General features: G+C 35.8%; 1 protein-coding gene across 1 annotated transcript; it reads left to right on the top strand.

Moving 5' to 3' along the window:
* The first annotated feature begins 1,483 nt into the window (after positions 1-1,483).
* On the top strand, positions 1,484-17,766 carry ldha (lactate dehydrogenase A4). The gene is made up of 8 exons (XM_028449609.1): positions 1,484-1,639; positions 12,066-12,191; positions 12,968-13,085; positions 13,160-13,333; positions 14,119-14,292; positions 14,375-14,492; positions 15,717-15,840; positions 16,960-17,766. Exons 2-8 carry the CDS (start codon positions 12,066-12,068, stop codon positions 17,122-17,124), a joined length of 999 nt encoding a protein of 332 aa, XP_028305410.1. The 5' UTR covers positions 1,484-1,639; the 3' UTR covers positions 17,125-17,766.
* The last annotated feature ends 1,058 nt before the right edge of the window (positions 17,767-18,824 follow it).

Here is an 18,824-nt window from a genome sequence, read left to right as displayed (position 1 = left end):
CATCTGGATAGTAACGCTGAGCCTTAGGTCACAAACTATAACTTACTCACCCTTCATCAGAACATATCTGTAAATTCATTTCTGATTTATTCATTGGTAGAGCAGTGTTTCTCAATCTTTTTAAAACCAGGGAACCTTTCAGACCTATAAACCAATTAGTCAAGCCTTTTTAAAAAGGTTAATTTTCTATAACTATTTATTTTCACATAAAGAGCAACATATTTGTGTTACAGAGGCAGTTTTAAGGATTTTCTCTTCTTTTTTTTTTTTTTTTTGCATTATAAGTTTCCCTTAACCAATACCACTTAGTGACCACAGGGGGCACTCATGGTCTATACTTTACACCCTGGGTACGTGGACCCCGAGGTGTAAAAAATGGTGTAAATTCTTGATATAAAAGGTTGGGAACCACTGCATTAAATATTGTTTATTGCCACTAATTTACAAAATGAGATTCTTTAAAATATGTGTTTATCACTCATTAATTCCATCATTCTGCTCTGTGGATGTTTTAAATAGTTTTCTAAGCAAAATGTTGTAGTCAGACAAAGGCGGTACAATGAGAAAAAGGGGGTACTTGAACCCAAAAAGTTTGAGAACCACTGCTTTACACACAACCTGCTCATAAAACAATGTTAGTATGATCATTATATTCCTTTTACAATAGATTGATCCTAGCCACCAACACCCAATTGCAGTATGATTAAGTTTAGTCCTCAAGAGGTTTGAATTATTTTTGTAACTAAAAAAATAATAATAAAAAATAAGTGACAAATGTTATTTTGTTGACTATGAATATTTTTGGAAATATTTTTTAACTCCTTAAAAATTCGGAAGCACATGTCTCCCTTTTAAATATCTACATTCAAGAGCGCATTTTTTTTTTTTCAATAAATCGAGTTAAAAAAAATCTTTACTTTCATTTTTTTTTTTTTTAATCAAACTCAAGTGATGATAAACCAGAACTCTGACTCCTAATCCAGTCCTGAAATAGTGAACAATAGGGAATTTCTTTAGCTTTTACAGCTAGCAAAATACACACAAGTTTTTGGTAGAATAGTTTTAACAGAATCAGGTAAAAATATATTTGTTTTGTCATTTACTGCCTGTATAATGTATATTTTATTCTTACATGTATTATTCACTAAACATTGTAAGTAAAGGTAACTGTAGAATTAAAGTGGTATACAAGACCTGTTCTTGCACTGCTGTTACAATATGTGCATTTAAGATATTTTTTATAATATTTTAGAGAAGCACAAATTGATCTCTCATGAACAAATCCCCCCATAATCCGTTAAATCCCCTACACGTGGCTTTCACCGAACCCCAGCCTCGTGTTTCCAGCGAAAACAGAGCAGCATAGTGACTAATCTAATGCTAACCACGGCTAACCAAAGCTAACCAAGCTAATTAGCTGCTGCTGCCGCATCCTGCCACGGACGTGACACAGAGCACGCCGCCGAGGCCCCGCCCACATCATCACCCATTGGTCCACCAGTACGTCACGTCCATCGATGACGCTGTTTATAAATACAGGCGGACCCTCCCACAGCAACAGTACTTCTGCGGAAGAGCAGCTGTCAGGATCCACCACACATTCCCGTTTCGGTTTTAAAGCCATCAGAACACAGTGAAGGTAAGAGGAATAATCCATCAACACAAAGACCATGTGTCAACCATAGCCTCTTTTAGCTTAGCATCACAACAGAGACGACTAGATGCTATGATTGCTACTGACTACTTTAGTCAGGGGCTTGAATTGGTTTTCATTGATTAGTAAATGCTTTTATTATATCTTCTAAAATGAAACTATAGTCTTGTGGGATGGATGTATGTTGTGAATGTTGTATCTACTTGTTGCTGGATGTTACATCACCAATCAGTCAGGTTTCAATTTCGTCCATAATCATTAATAATTAAAGCAGGGTTGTAAAGCTGATCTCCATGGGCTACTACAGGCTTTGCACGTCTACAGGTTGGACACTATGTTTTTTAGGGGGGGGGTGGGCCACGCCCACCTCTGTCTGCTGATGTCCACCATGATCCAGGCTGCAGTTGTAGTCCATCGGTGACAATGTGCTACATGAAGGCCTTTGCAGAGGTGATGATGATGATGTGACCACCCATGGTTGTGTAATACACATCTTCAGATCAATCACTCTGATTCTGTTATTGCATAAGGGACAAACTCAAGGGTCGAGGGCCTAAGCAGGTCCGTTAGAGCAGGGTTTCTCAAATGAGGGTATGTGTACCCCTAGGGGCACAGTTTTCTCGTGCTTATGTCACATTGTCAAATTGTTAAAGGAAATCTCAAATTTTCTAAAATCCTGCAATTTTTTCTTCAAATTACTCCGAAAGAAATTCCCCCAAAATTAATAAAATTGTTACAAAATCAAGGAAATTTAAGTAAGGATCATACAGGGACTGATCTATTGTCACTTGCATATTTTATATATCATTTATATGTGGAATTTAATGGCAAACTAAGGGACATTAATATTGAATTTAATGGCAAACTAAGGGACATTGATGTGGAATTTAATGGCAAACTAAGGGACATTAATATTGAATTTAATGGCAAACTAAGGAACATTAATGTTAAATTTAATGGCAACTAAGGGACATTGATGTTAAATTTAATGGCAAACTAAGGGACATTAATATTGAATTTAATGGCAAACTAAGGGACATTAATAATGAATTTAATGGCAAACTAAGGGACATTAATGTGGAATTTAATGGCAAACTAAGGGACATTGATGTGGAATTTAATGGCAAACTAAGGGACATTAATGTGGAATTTAATGGCAAACTAAGGGACGTTAATGTTGAATTTAATGGCAAACTAAGGGACATTGATGTGGAATTTAATGGCAAACTAAGGGACATTAATATTGAATTTAATGGCAAACTAAGGGACATTGATGTGGAATTTAATGGCAAACTAAGGGACATTAATATTGAATTTAATGGCAAACTAAGGAACATTAATGTTAAATTTAATGGCAACTAAGGGACATTGATGTTAAATTTAATGGCAAACTAAGGGACATTAATATTGAATTTAATGGCAAACTAAGGGACATTAATAATGAATTTAATGGCAAACTAAGGGACATTAATGTGGAATTTAATGGCAAACTAAGGGACATTGATGTGGAATTTAATGGCAAACTAAGGGACATTAATGTTGAATTTAATGGCAAACTAAGGGACGTTAATGTGGAATTTAATGGCAAACTAAGGGACGTTAATGTGGAATTTAATGGCAAACTAAGGGACGTTAATGTGGAATTTAATGACAAACTAAGGGACATTAATGTGGAATTTAATGACAAACTAAGGGATATTAATGTTGCATTTAACGGCAAACTAAGGGACATTAATGTTGCATTTAACGGCAAACTAAGGGACATTAATGTTGAATTTAATGGCAAACTAAGGGACATTAATGTTGAATTTAATGGCAAACTAAGGGACATTAATGTTGAATTTAATGGCAAACTAAGGGACATTAATGTTGAATTTAATGGCAAACTAAGGGACATTAATGTTGAATTTAATGACAAACTAAGGGACATTAATGTTGAATTTAATGACAAACTAAGGGACATTAATGTTGAATTTAAAGGCAATCTAAGGGACATTAATGTTGAATTTAACGGCAAACTAAGGGACATTAATGTTGAATTTAACGGCAAACTAAGGGACATTAATGTTGAATTTAATGGCAAACTAAGGGACATTAATGTTGAATTTAATGGCAATCTAAGGGACATTAATGTTGAATTTAATGGCAATCTAAGGGACATTAATGTTGAATTTAACGGCAAACTAAGGGACATTAATGTTGAATTTAACGACAAACTAAGGGACATTAATGTTGAATTTAATGACAAACTAAGGGACATTAATGTTGAATTTAATGGCAAACTAAGGGACATTAATGTTGAATTTAATGGCAATCTAAGGGACATTAATGTTGAATTTAATGGCAATCTAAGGGACATTAATGTTGAATTTAACGGCAAACTAAGGGACATTAATGTTGAATTTAATGACAAACTAAGGGACATTAATGTTGAATTTAATGGCAAACTAAGGGACATTAATATTGAATTTACTTGTTTTCCCCACCTTTAATCTGTGGTCACTTATGATCAAACTGGTTTGTATTTATCCCTGAGATAAAATGAGTTTAACACCCTTGTGTTATTGGGTAAAGATTGAGAACCATGCAAGTAAAATATCATTTTGTATTCAAACGTTATGTCTTTTAGTCAACTTAAAATGATATAAACCAGCATTTAGGGAAACATGAGACACTCACTGACCCTACGTGACTCCTCACATCAACTTGGTGAACTTTCACTGACGTGTGGGATGGAACTGGTAAATGTCACATAGATGTGGTGAAATGAGCAAGCGTAAGTTTTTGTCGCTCAATGATGACGCTAAGCATTGACTGTCATTTCATGTTAAGGAAGGAGTTTATTATGTGAAATTCCCCCCAGCTGTAAACATGATTAGGTAATAACTCTGTGTTCTAGTACTATTATTATTGTGCCACCTCAGCACATGTAGCTGATAATAGTGCTTTCCTCTACCTGTGCACATTACAGTGGTGTTGTCTATCAGCTTTCACTACGTGTTCCTGTTCACCCCACAATGGAAAACCTGTACAGTCATGTTGAAAGCATTGCACGGTGCTCAGCTCAGCCCAGGGCCCGCCCCTACAGGAAGTACACCATAACGTGACGTAGTCTGAGGAATGTCCTTGGTGCACAGAGACAGGCTGCAGCTCTGCTCTCATCACTGGTTACCATTAGGATTAAAGGAGCACTGGTAGTAATAACAATAATAGTAGACATTCCTCATTCTGAAGTGATTCTTGTGAAATAAAGAGAACCTTAAATCTATAATGGAGGAATGTAAATGACTGATGTAATCACCATCTGCTCGATAAGAGAACATTTAATATTTCATTTAATAAGGGACACAATGTTTGGCTGATTTAAGGGTCACATTATCAAAATTCATGTCAGAATTTAGAACAATGTTCTTCAACCTTGGGGATGCAACCCCATGTGAGGTCGCCTGAAATGTCTAGTAATTGATCAAAAATAAATTTTTATTTTATTTATTTATTCAGTTCATTTCCGACATGGTTGCAATCACAGAAATTCATTTTGACATTCAGAGCAAAATCACATCATTATTATTATTTTTTTTTTTGTCCTTTTTTATGTGATGTGTTCTCGTCTACAGTCATTGTTCCTGTAGGTACTCCTCCTCACTGTCCTTTTTTTCCGTATCTCCTCGAGCTTTCTTTTCCAGTCGTTGTTTACGTTCCTCCAACTCTCCAAACGAAAAGTGCTTCTTCTTTCGGAGTACCTTCATATCCTCTGAAAGTCGCCTCAGCATACGATGCATCAGAAAGGCACATGCACATACACATACCCCCATCATTAGCAGGCCAAAGATCATGACTCCTAGCAGATAGATGTCCTCCACATCTTCCACTGTCAGCAGGGAGAGACAGAGCATCTGGCTTCTCCCTCGTGCATCCATGACATATCCACTTGGGTATGTGTCCTTTGGACACGCTGGTTCGTGCTGTAGTATTTGCCTCGTCGTGAAGATTTTGTCGATGGCGCTCAATGACCGGTTGAGTTCCATGTCGTCGCTGTATAGTTCGATGAAGAGTTGACTTGAGACCTGTATGTGTGTAGAAATATCCTCCGTGTTTTCTCCTTAAATCCTTTCAGATTTACGGATTGTTGTCTCTGCGTCAAGGCTATTCAAGAGGTTCATGGCTCTATACACAGTACTATGTTTGCCAATGTTCGATTTGACCCTGTCTGGTCTGAACACATTATTATGTCTGAAGTCCAGGTCAGCTTGTCGTCCATCCACACTCCTAGTACCCTATATTGTTTTATTTGTTCTATTATTTCCATGTTTAATTTCAGTCTTATATCTCCTGTTATTTTTCTCTTTCCGAAATTGATGAATTTTGTTTTACTGACGTTTAGGGCTAGTTTATTTACATCTAACCATGTCTGAATTTTTGATAGTTCTTCATTTGTTGACTCTATTAGAGTTTTAATGTCTTTGCCTGAGCATAGGATGGTTGTGTCATCTGCAAACAACGTTAGTTTGAGGCAATTTGTAACTTTGAAAGTGTCGTTTATGTATAAAATGAACAGTTTTGGCCCTAAAATTGAACCCTGTGGAACACCACATTGTATGGTTTGGCATTTTGATGTGTGTTCTTCAAAGTCAACATATTGTCTCCTATTTGTCATATAGCTTTTAATCCATTTTAAGGCGTTGTGCTTTATTCCGTAATTTTGAAATTTTTCTTCTAGAATATCATGATTAATTGTGTCAAAGGCTTTTTTTAGGTCCAGAAAAATTCCGAATACAAATAGTTTTTTTTCTAATGCTTCTCTTATATTCTCCGTGATGTCAATTATAGCCATTGCTGTTGAACGTCCTTTTCTAAATCCATATTGTCCTTCATGTAGTATATTTTTGTCTTCTATAAATTTGTCGAGTCTTTTCATGAAGAGTTTTTCCAGAATTTTTGATAATTGTGGTAATATTGATATAGGTCGATAATTAGTGAAATTCCATTTTTCTCCATCCTTGTAAATCGGTCTGATTTTTGCAATTTTCATTTTTTCTGGGAAAACACCATTCTTAAATGAGAGATTACTTATATGTGTTAGTGGCGGGGTTATTTCAGCTGTTATGGTTTTTATTAGACTCATAGTTAGATTAATAACGTCTCTGGATTTTTTTGAGGTACAGGCTGTGATTATTCTGTCCACCTCTGCTTCTGTTACTTCTTCAAGTACAAAGTACTTATCAATGTCTTTCTTCTCATTGTCAAAATGGTTCCATTTAAGTGTTGGGTGTTTATTAATCCCTTTCTCCGTGTTTTTTCCAGTATTTATGAAAAAACTGTTGAGTTCTTGTGCCATTATGTTTTTATTGTATTCTTTTACATTGTTTATTATAAAGTGGTCTGCATTTTTTTCTTTGCTTTTGCGCATGGTTATGGAGTTTTTAATTTCCCACAATTTTTTGTTTTTGTTTTTATTCTCTTTTAATTGTTTTTCATAATATTCTCTTTTTTTTTCTCTTAGTAAATTATTGACTTTGTTTCTGTATTTTTTATAACGTACTTCTGCTTTCAATGTTTTTTCTGTTATATATTTTTTATATAATATGTTTTTCTTTTTGCATACGTTGGCTATTTTCTTATTAATCCATGGTACTTTGTTTGTTTTACTTTTGATTGTTATTTGTTTCAAAGGGCAGCATTTATCGTATATTGTTATTGTGTCTGTAAATGTGTCATATGCTACGTTCACGTCTTCTTCCTTGAAAACACTCTCCCACGTCTCTGTTTTTATCTGTTGTTTAAAGTTTTCTAGTTGTTTTTCTGTTGTGATTTTCAAAGTTCTTCTTCTTGTTAGTGTTAAGTATCGTAATGATTGGTAAATGATCAGAGATGTCATTTATTAATATACCACTCTTTAGATCTGTGTTTTGTATGTTTGTGAAGATGTTGTCTATCAGTGTTGAGCTGTGTTTATTAATTCTGGTTGGTTTCGTTATGAGAGGTTTTAATCCATTTGTGTACATGTAATTAGTAAAGTCTTCAATGTGTGTATTTTTTTAAAGGATTTAAAATGTTTATATTGAAGTCTCCACATATCAGTAATCTCTTATTTTTAATTTCTTCTATCATTTTAGTTAGTTTCTCGTTAAATATGTCTATTTTACAGTCAGGTGCACGATACAAACAACAGATTATTATCTTACGTCCCTCTGGGCTTGTAATTTTCACTGTTATACATTCCATCACTTCTTCCACGGTTAAACTCATCGATTCTATAATCTCCATCTCAATATTTTCTTTTTTGAATAGTGCTACTCCTCCTCCTGGCTTGTGTAATCTGTTCTTATAGACAAATTTATATCCTTTTATCATAAACTCCATGCCTTTTTTTTCTTTCAGCCAAGTTTCTGACAGTGCTATTATGTCAAACCTATACAATGTGGAGATGTAATCCTTAATGTCTTCAAAATTTGCATACATACTCCGACAATTACAGTGAATAAGTGACAGACCTTTTTCCTTCTTTGTTTCCACTTTGAATTCAGTCTCTGTGTAGTAATGACAGTTCGTGTCTTGTTTCCAGTGTGAAAAGTTGTTTGGGTCCAATTCGTCCACTTGATTAATCTCCCGTTGTTGATGTTGATGATGTTGTAGATGATTTTTAGTGATTCTTTCCATATCCATAATTTCTATCAGTGTTCTTGTCGTTTAGGTACCTCATTCGTATTTTTCCAGGTCTTCCATCCTTTCGATTAGAACGGGGTTTCCATTTTCTCCTCCTGGGGGTGTGATGTAGATCCTGCAGCCTCTGGTCCAAGTTTTCACAATTTTTCCTCCTTTCTTCAGTTGTCGTGCCTTCCATGCGATACTTGCATTCTGCTTCGTCAAGTTCTCGTTCATAAACACCATCGTTCCCATAAGTTTTCTGCCTTGTTTCATGATTTCTCCTTTGAATTTCACGTTGGTAAATGTAATTTTCACATCTCTGGTATCTTTGCGTTTTGGCAGCAGCTGGCAGTAGTTGATGTTGTCAGGGTTCACTTCAATGCCTTTCGAGTCCAGTTAATCAATCACCTGTTCTTCAATCGATTTTGTGTCTTCGATGGTCGGTTCATCTGCTTGTCTTGTCGCACTGGCGTAGCTCCTTGGCCAAATCTTTAGGCCCGTGATGATGACATCCTTTTCTTTTTCTTTTCTTTCCAGATCTTCAACCCTCGCATCCAGCATTTTTATCTTTTCAGCATTCTTTCAGTACCTTGACGTCACTCTCCACGGTTTTCAATGATTTCTCCAGGGCATTCGTCATGTTCTCTATCTTCGTAGATAGATCCTTAATCATTTCATTAAGCTCTTCCAAAACCGGATCAGGTTCTGGATCCGGTGGTGGTATTTGACTTGCTTTTTTTTTTTGTAGTCATGTTCTGGGCCCAGTTTTCCCAGGCTCAGGCTTTCTTTGGCTCCCTTCAGATGCAGCTGTTCACTGCTCGCTGTTAATCTCAAGTTCGTGTTATCAGACGGGAGTATTGCATTCCCGGAGAGCCCCTGAAAACACATCTGTACTCTTCCAGACTCAGGAAGAAATGATTACATTTTTTATTTTTTTTATATATTTTTAAATGATTGTTCTTTTTACAAATTAAAACACACAATCGTAAACAACTGCATTCTATACTTTCACTTTTTAAAATGTAAATCTAGGTAATAATGATAATAATAATGATATTACAGTATAAAAATATCTGAGCTGGCACAACTTGTCACTAACACTGGCAACTACGTTTGTGATAGTGGTGTCCTAATCCGATATCGTTATCTGATATCGGTTTGATATTATCCTGAAAACAAATATTGGATTCAAATTTTCTGATTTTTTTTTTTTTTTTTTAATTTTTTTTTAAAATTTAAATTCAATTGTAGAATACTGTAGATATTATGTAACTAATTGGTTAATAATAAATGGGTCAGTTTTTCTCATCCCTACTGTTGCTGACATCACTTGATCAAGCCTTTTCTATCATTCCACACTACAAAATAAGTCATTATTATTTTTTATCAAAGAATTAAAGTATGTATGATTCATGCTGATATCTGTATTGACCGTCACGCAAGTCTGCAATATCGGTATCATATCGGAAATGAAAAAGTTGTATGGGGACATCCCTAGTTTGAAATGTAGTGTAATAAACTTGAACAAAAATTGATTCTGGAAAGAAAAAAAAGTCTTTAGGGTCGCCTGAAATTCTTGATATCAAAATGGGGTCACGATCCATAAAGGTTGTGGAACCACTCATTTAGAACGACAAATCTGAGCATTAATACAGGAAAGAACTACCGTATTTTTAGGATTATAAGGTGCACCAGATTATAATGCTCACTATGAATGAATGGGCCTGACCGGGTCTATTTTCATATATAAGGCGCACCGGACTATAAGGCGCACCGGTTTATTATTATTATTATTATTATTATTATTATTATTAATAATAATAATAAGGCTCATTAAGCGAAACAAAATAGTCAGATAAGTCAAACTTTATTCAACTCATTAACAATAATTCTCAACATTGAAATATAAAACATTACACTCACTTTTTCAGTTCAGTATGTTAAAGCACAGTACTGGTACATATCACTCCACGAGGCACCTGACTACGGAGTAGGGCTGGGCAATATGGCCTTTTATAAATACCGCGATATTTTTAGGCCATGTCACGATACACGATATATATCTCGATATTTTGCATTACCCTTGAATTAACACTTTGATGCACAAAATCACACCAGTATGATGATTCTATATGTCTACATTAAAACATTCTTGATCATACTGCATTAATATATGCCAATTTTAAACTTTCATGCAAAAAAGGGGATATCACAACTAAGTCAAAGTTGACATAACTGTATTTATTAAACAGTGAGTGGCTCAAACATAAAATTGTCAACAGAAAGTGCACGTTCTGTGCAAAATTGTCACAGAGACATTTCAAAACAAGACATTAGTGCAGGATGCAACTCACATGGCATTTCAAAACACAAAATTAAAGTGCACTTTTTGTACATAATGCCACTACAATATTTTAAAACAAATAGTGCCCTTTTGTGCATGTTGTCATTAAGATGGCATTTCAAAACAACACTAAATTTAAGTGCACCTGTTAGAGCCATATCATTATTATGTCAGTATTTTTTATGTTTAAATATTAATATGTTTGGAATAGGTAATTTTGAAATAGTTTTAAAGGTAATATTGTTTAAATATTGATTTATGTTGACGTTTTTAAATGATCAGAGTTTCTGTGCTCCATTGGTTTTGACTTGCTGCTGTAAACCTGGATTTCTACCGTAAAGTGTGGGTTAGTGTCGAAAAGTGAAGGAAAACACAGGCTGGTGAAGTCCATGCGGTCAAAGGACAGCAGTTTAGTGAAGCAGGACGAGGAGCAACAGTGTTTCTGACCGTAAAAACTGTTCAAACCGTCAACCTAAACAGTCAAAGTGGTCAGCATTGTCAGCGCCAGTGCCACCGTCAGTGACGTCATCGTCGTCATCACCGTCAATGACGTCATCGCCATCGGAAACGTCATTGTCGCGGTCGGACGTCAGTGTGGTCTAAAAGTAAGGATTTATTATTTTTGGGACTTTGAGACTGAGCTTTAAATATAAGGACACTTTGATTTTGGAACTTTTATTTTAGTTTTTCTATTTTTTGTGGATTAAAGAGTCAGATTGATTCATCCTACGCTTGCCTCTTTTTTCTTCATTTTTTATTGGATTATGTTTGGAACAGACGAGTCAGAAAACTTCATGTCCTGCAAGGAAGTGGTAAAACTTCGTTTTTGTGTGTTGCCACTACAGCACCTTTTGTGCATAATGCCACTAAGAAATTAAAAAAAAAAAAAAAAAGTCCGCGAGTTTAACGGTATGGTCATTTTCAACACCGCACAGACTACAAGCTGCGATATATCGAGTATATTCGATATATCGCCCAGCTCTACTACGGAGCTTCATAGTTTACCGAAGTTGTACTAAAACATTTTGACATATTAATTTCATACATAAGGCGCACCTGATTACAAGGCGAACTGTCGATTTTTGAGAAAATTAAAGGATTTTAAGTGCGCCTTATAGTCCGAAAAATACGGTACTAACTAGTGTTCTTTTTTGTTTTGTTTCATGTATTTTCTGTGTTTCTGTTGTCATTTTATGTATTTTACTTTTCATTTTGTTGTTTGTGTGTGGCTGTTTTTTTACTCATTTTGTTGTTGTTGTTTTGTATATTTACCTTTGATATACTTTGTGTTATGAACAATTTAAATTCTGTGTATTTTTGCTGTTGTCCTCCTCTGTAGGACTCTTATTGTGCTTCTCCTGGTTCAAATGAATGTTTATGATAATAATAATAACAACGTTCTGTCACTTTGTCCCACAGATGTCCACCAAGGAGAAGCTCATTAGCCACGTGATGAAGGAGGAGCCCATCGGCTGCACCAACAAAGTGACGGTGGTGGGCGTCGGCATGGTGGGCATGGCCTCCGCCATCAGCATACTGCTCAAGGTGTGTGTGTACCCAACTATACTCACTGATGTCCCTACTTTAACTGCATACAGTTTACCTCATGTTTGCAACAAAGGTCTGGTCTATTATATTTAGTAAAACAAAAGAAAATACTTTTCAAAATTGAAAAATATTTTAAATTTGTTCTCAAAAAGTAGTGTATGTCTTTTACGCCTTACATCTGCATCTGTATCCAATTTAGAAATACTTCAAAATTATGGGAAACTGTCATTTTTCACTGTGTATTTTAATTCAATTAATTAGTTTTACAAAAAGGTGTAATTTTTGGCCTTTCCTTTGACTTTTTACCTGCATCATTTCACCTCTTCTAAGTTGTAGGAAAAGCTCTCAGATGATGTACAGTAATGGTTTTTACTTTTACCACTTGGAGTCTTTAAAAAAAAAATAAAAAAAAATAATTGGAATCCAGCATTAGAAATGTTTTTTTTTTTTTTTTTTTTTTTTTGGGCCACACCTCCATTGTTGGGCTAATTTTCAACTGTTTTTTTAAGCAGTTTTTGACTAAATCAACTTATTTCTAACATTTGATCATAACTCGTACATTGTATGTAAAGCTTATTTACTAAACAATCTTTAACTTAATTATGTACGTTTTCTTTTCTTTGTTTAGCGTTTCTTTTCATTTTGACTCATTCTCCAGCCTCTGTAACAGAGTCATTTCCCCCTGGGATAAATACAGTATTTCTGATTCTGATAAATGAAGACATTGAAATGTCTTAAACTCTGAGTTATTTGCGCGTCGTGTTCACGATCAGGACCTTTGTGACGAGCTGGCGATGGTTGACGTCATGGAGGACAAGTTGAAGGGTGAAGTCATGGACCTGCAGCACGGGGCACTTTTCCTCAAGACTCACAAGATTGTGGGCGACAAAGGTTGGGACGATGAATAAAAACTACGGATGGTTTTCTATCATAAGTGCTGACATTTCTGTCTCCTCTGCTCCCAGACTACAGTGTGACGGCGAACTCTAAGGTGGTGGTGGTGACCGCCGGCGCCCGGCAGCAGGAGGGCGAGAGCCGGCTCAATCTGGTGCAACGCAACGTCAACATCTTCAAGTTCATCATCCCCAACATCGTCAAGTACAGCCCCAACTGCATCCTCATGGTGGTCTCTAACCCAGGTGAGCTGAGGTGTGGCGTCGTACAGGGTTTTTCAACCACTGTGCTGCTAGAGACAGTCGGGTGTGCCATGGAAAAATGATTACATTTTACTTAATTATTTAAAAAAAAAAAAAAAAAAAAAACCTTTGTGAAAACGAGTTAATTATTGTCTGCAAATATGCCATTGTGCTTCCTTGAGCCCCCCATCCCGAAGTGCATAGACATAATAATACATGTATATTTACAGTATATATTAATATACAAATATAATGTAAGATTATATACTATAAAACAAACAATATTTAACAGAATAAAGTTCAATTGGAGTTCTAATCATATTTTATGCTTTTTTTTTTCAAACATACTTTTATCCCTCCTTTGACGTGTGTCAAGTATGCGAAATATGAAAGATGATAGAATATTTTTTTTTTGGTTTATATTCAATACACTCAGATAACAATGACTGCAGATTGTTCATTGCACTTTTTATTTGAAAAAACAAATATGAACCATCATAATAGATTTTTTTTTCTTTCTTTTTGCTGCTGTTCATTTGATTCCTATTAAAAACGCTTTGATCATAAGAATAACTGCAGATTGTTAATTGCACTTTTTTATTAAAAGGAAGAAATATGAAAGATCATTAAAACTTTTTTTTTGTGTGTGTTTTTGATTCCTATTCAAGACACTATGATCAGAGTGACTGTATATTGTTACATTTTTGGTTGGTGTGCCTTGGGATGTTTCAATGAAAAGATGTTAGTAGATGTTGGCGTCTGATAGTTTATCTTCTGCTGGTCCTCAGTGGACATCCTAACCTACGTGGCCTGGAAGCTGAGCGGTTTCCCCCGTCACCGCGTCATCGGCTCCGGGACCAACCTGGACTCGGCCCGTTTCCGTCACATCATGGGCGAGAAGCTCCACCTCCATCCCTCCAGCTGTCATGGCTGGATCGTGGGAGAGCACGGGGACTCCAGTGGTGAGCCCCGTAAACAAAATCTAACATCTGCTCGACTTCACCAACATCATGTTAATCCAACTTTTCTCTTTTTTTCTCCCAGTGCCGGTGTGGAGTGGTGTGAATGTGGCTGGAGTTTGTCTCCAGACCCTCAACCCTCAGATGGGAGCCGAGGGCGACAGCGAGAACTGGAAGGAGGTGCATAAGTTGGTGGTTGATGGGTGAGTGACACCAGTGGACATCAGTCCAGACAACATTCACTGACTTTTCTCTAATGTTTGGACTGGTTTTTATTCAATTTGGGGAATAATCTGAGAAAAATTGCAGGATTTTTTTTGACAAGTTAATAGTTTGTTCAAATACTTGAAATTTAAAATAACTGCCATCATGTCGTATAAGCCTGGTGAAAACTGAGCTGAGCAAATATTGTTGAGTTTCATTAAATGTGTGTATTTGGAGGGGCTGAGACATGTACTACTCTGGCTTTGATGTTTCCTTTTGAAGTTTTCTCGACTTCTGCGTCACAATTCCAGCGCGATTCTTTTTCCATAGTTGTTGTCTGATTATGCAGAAGTCAAGGAAACATCAAAGGAATCAGCAGACACCTCTGACAAAGACTGACAGTTACAATCGAAACATCTCAGGAGATCAAAGATGACTTCCTGAGGAAAAGTTGTCTTTTGAATTATCCTTTGAATAATGAAAAACTCTTAAGAGTCCCCCCCCCCCATCGTCACAAAATGTAAAAAAAAAAGTGACCTTCCTCAAATTTAGAACAGTAATAAAGCTCTTTATTATTAAAGTGCAAAGAAAACATTTTCTATTTTTCATGCTCAAGGTTTAACAAGGCCATTCTAGCACCGCCCCCTAGTTTGGGGACCACTGCTTTAGAGCGTCCAATTCAGGATGCAGGAGAAAGTGAAAATGACTGAAAACATGAATCAATAATTCTGTTGTAAAAATACACAAATTCAATGAAACTCTAAAATACTTTAAACTCTTTTTCCCCATGATTATATCACATGATGACATCATTTTTTTTATCTCAATGTTAAAATAATTGTTTTTGTTTTTGTTTTTTTTCAAAACGCTGCAATTTTCTGCAAATTGTTCCACAAGTTTCCCTTAATCAAATAGAAATTGGTCACAAAATCAAAGAAATGATTGAAATCTGTCCCTCATTGTTTGGATATTGTTGGTGCTTTTATATCTTTACATTATATTTATATATGGAAGTGCAAACCAGGACACATTAATGTTGAAATCTTCTCCTATAATCTGTGGCTGACTTGAGATCAAACTGGTCTGTATTTGGCCCATGAACTAAAATGAGTTTGACAGCCCTGGTGTAGAAATGGTGTTAAGAAGTGAGCCATGTACTGCCCTCATTCTATTAGAAGCTTTTTATTCCCACGTATTGAAATAAATGTCCGTGTTCCTGACAGAGCCTATGAAGTGATCAAACTGAAGGGTTACACTTCCTGGGCTATCGGCATGTCTGTGGCTGACCTGGTGGAAAGCATCATGAAGAACCTTCACAAAGTCCATCCAGTGTCCACACTGGTCCAGGTGAGGAGATCCAAACCAGACACCAATCATCCATCAATCCACTCACATTTGAATCCAGTCATCCAGATCAGTATCAGTTTACTAAGGGTACATTAAAGGGCTAGAAGCATTTTTCAGGGGGTACTCAAGACTTAACAGTTCAATTAAAAATACTTTTTAGGGTTTTTTTAGACAAATTATCCACAAACTAACAGTACTATTGCTCAATAAAATACTATATTTTCTTGTAATTTATTGAAACAGGATTATTTTATGCTGTAGAGGCAATTTTATCACATTTCTCTGACAATAGGAGACAATAATTAGCTACATTTTACAAAGTAAACTATATTTACTTACTATTTTTTTTAATTATACTCTGTTTTTGTAGATTAAGCCTTAAAGCAGCGATTCTCAACTGGTGGCTCGGGACAGCTGGTCAAAAAAAAAATGTCATATGTTGGATTTTTCTTTTATTTTGAAAGAAACTTTTTTTTGTTTTTTTTGACAGGCATGCTGTGAAATGCATGTTGCACAGGAAAATATATAGATTTTTATTATTATTATAAAATATGTGTTTTCAACAGCTGTTTTTGAAAAACTATATTTGCTTGATTGAATTCTTAAAAAAAAAAAGTGGGTTGGGATTTAATGACGGTGGCAAAATGTGGGTCCCAGGGTGAGACCAGATGAGAACCCCTGCCTTAGGGAACCAATGTTTGAGACACATTGAGGGGTTTAGAAGAGCCTGCTGTTCCACATATGAAATTATGGAGAGTGTATGATATGAAGAGGGGGTTCAAATGCAAAGGGGGTACACTGGATGAAAAAGAGTAGGAACCACTGATCTAATCACTTTTCCATAAGTAGTGCGAGTAGTAATTTATACTTTTAAGCTTTTGTCTGAACATGAAAAGCGGAGGAATTACTTTTTCAATCACTACTTTACTTCTGTGATATGCTTGTAACAGATACAACTGCACTTATTTATGTTTTTTTTTTTTTAATTAATTAATTTATTTAGCATGAATTCAACTTTTTGTGATTTGGATCAGCGTTTATGATTGATGATGGATTGTGAACAGAGAAAATAGAAGCCGTGCATATCTGTTAACATCTCCTTCTCGTGGGGTTGTGCAGGGCATGCACGGGGTGAAGGACGAGGTGTTCCTGAGCGTTCCGTGCGTCCTCGGTAACAGCGGCATGACGGACGTCATCCACATGACTCTGAAGGCTGAGGAGGAGAAGCAGCTGGTGAAGAGCGCCGAGACCCTCTGGGGGGTCCAGAAGGAGCTGGTCCTGTGAACATCTCTGCTCTGAATGCACCATACCCCCCCCATACGTTACCACCCATTTACCATTTAGTGCACAGGGTAAATGAGACCTGGTCAGAATAAAAAGCCTAAGCGCTAGTAGCGTAAAAGTTTCCCTCGACTGATTAATTTCCCGCCATGTGAACCATGTTTCTGATCTATTAACTATTCATTGTCCTAATGCACTAATGTGATGCTCCTGTATAGTGAACCGTGTACTGTTACTCGTACGTCTATGTTGTTGCTTCATCGCTAACCATCTCCAGTAATAACATTTATCCTGTAATTGTTACAGATTGATATTCTTTTTACTTTTTTTGGTAAATCTCTGTACTTTTTATTTATTTGTTGCACAATAGACATATTCAATTCTCTGAGGTTTTCAACACTGCCACGCAACGCAAATGTTACTGTTTAAACTTTAACTTCAGTCACACCAAAGAACCTTCTGGTTCATGTATAAAGGAGTGTCGGGGGGGCAGTGAAGCATTTCGCACACAGTTACAAGTGCACTGAGTGTAAAGAGAAAAAAAAACTAATGTCTATAGCTGTAATGAATAATGTGTTTTCACATCTGAGAATTTAAAAATAAAGCATATTGGAGTGAACTTGCTTTATGCAAGTTATTCTGGAACACTGACTATTCATGTGTACACACTTATCCTTTAGTGGTGATTGTCACACCTAATGGAAATATAGAAATACAACTCCCAAGGACTTCAAATCAACTATTATATGATATATTTAAGATATAAAGAAATGTGCTGGTAATTATTATACTAAAGAGCTGTAGATATATATAATGGCAGCTGGTTATTGCTTTTTATTTGCTGTACCATCCAATAAATCTGCCAGGATCATCAACCTTGCGTTGTGCTGTTTTTAGTTTTTTGTCATGGCACCAAAATGCTGATTTGGTGTTAGTGGAGCTGCTGAGTCAGCTGCAGTCACTACACAGCAATGGTTCAACAACAGGTCAGAGGTCACTGTGAGAAAACAAGGTTCATGTTAAATTTGCACACACGTCAGAATTAGTCAAACATAGGAACCTTGATTTTGTGTTATTTAAAATTACACACTATTAAATAGGTTTATCATAAACTTGTAATCCTATTATGTTAGTTTAATTTATTCAGACTTTTTTTTCAGGAAATTTACGTACTTTGATCTCTGGCATGTTTCGACTATCAACTGTCAGTCTTCTTCAGAGGCGTCCGCTGATTGCTTTCTTGTGTCCTTTACTTCCACGTAATCATTCCAGACTTATTTTTGTCTTTTTTTTTAATATGAATATATTTACTTTGATCTCCTGACATGTTTCGACTGTCAACTGCCAGTCTTCTTCAGAGGCGTTTTCTGGTCGCTTTGTCTTTGACACCTGTGTAATAATTCCAGCAAGTTCTTTTTGAACAATATGAATATATTCAATTTGATCTCCTGACATGTTTGGACTGTCAACTGCTTTGATGAAAGCAATCGGCAGATGCCTCTGAATAAGACTGGCACTTGACAGTCGAAACGTGTCAGGAGATCAAAGTAAATTTCCTTAAATGAAACCAAAATATATTACTCAAAAAGTACCTGCTTAAATTAAAAAAAATAACAATCTTGTGAAGCCAAAAGTTGAATTTCTTCTCCTAAATTAAACAAAACTAAAAAATAGAAATATTTGCATTATTGTAACATTTACAC

The sequence above is a fragment of the Gouania willdenowi genome, chromosome 6, assembly GCF_900634775.1.
Source record: "Gouania willdenowi chromosome 6, fGouWil2.1, whole genome shotgun sequence".
Lineage (NCBI taxonomy): Eukaryota > Metazoa > Chordata > Actinopteri > Blenniiformes > Gobiesocidae > Gouania > Gouania willdenowi.
The sequence above is the reverse complement of the archived record's forward strand: the minus strand, read 5'-3'. Positions and strand labels throughout refer to the sequence as shown.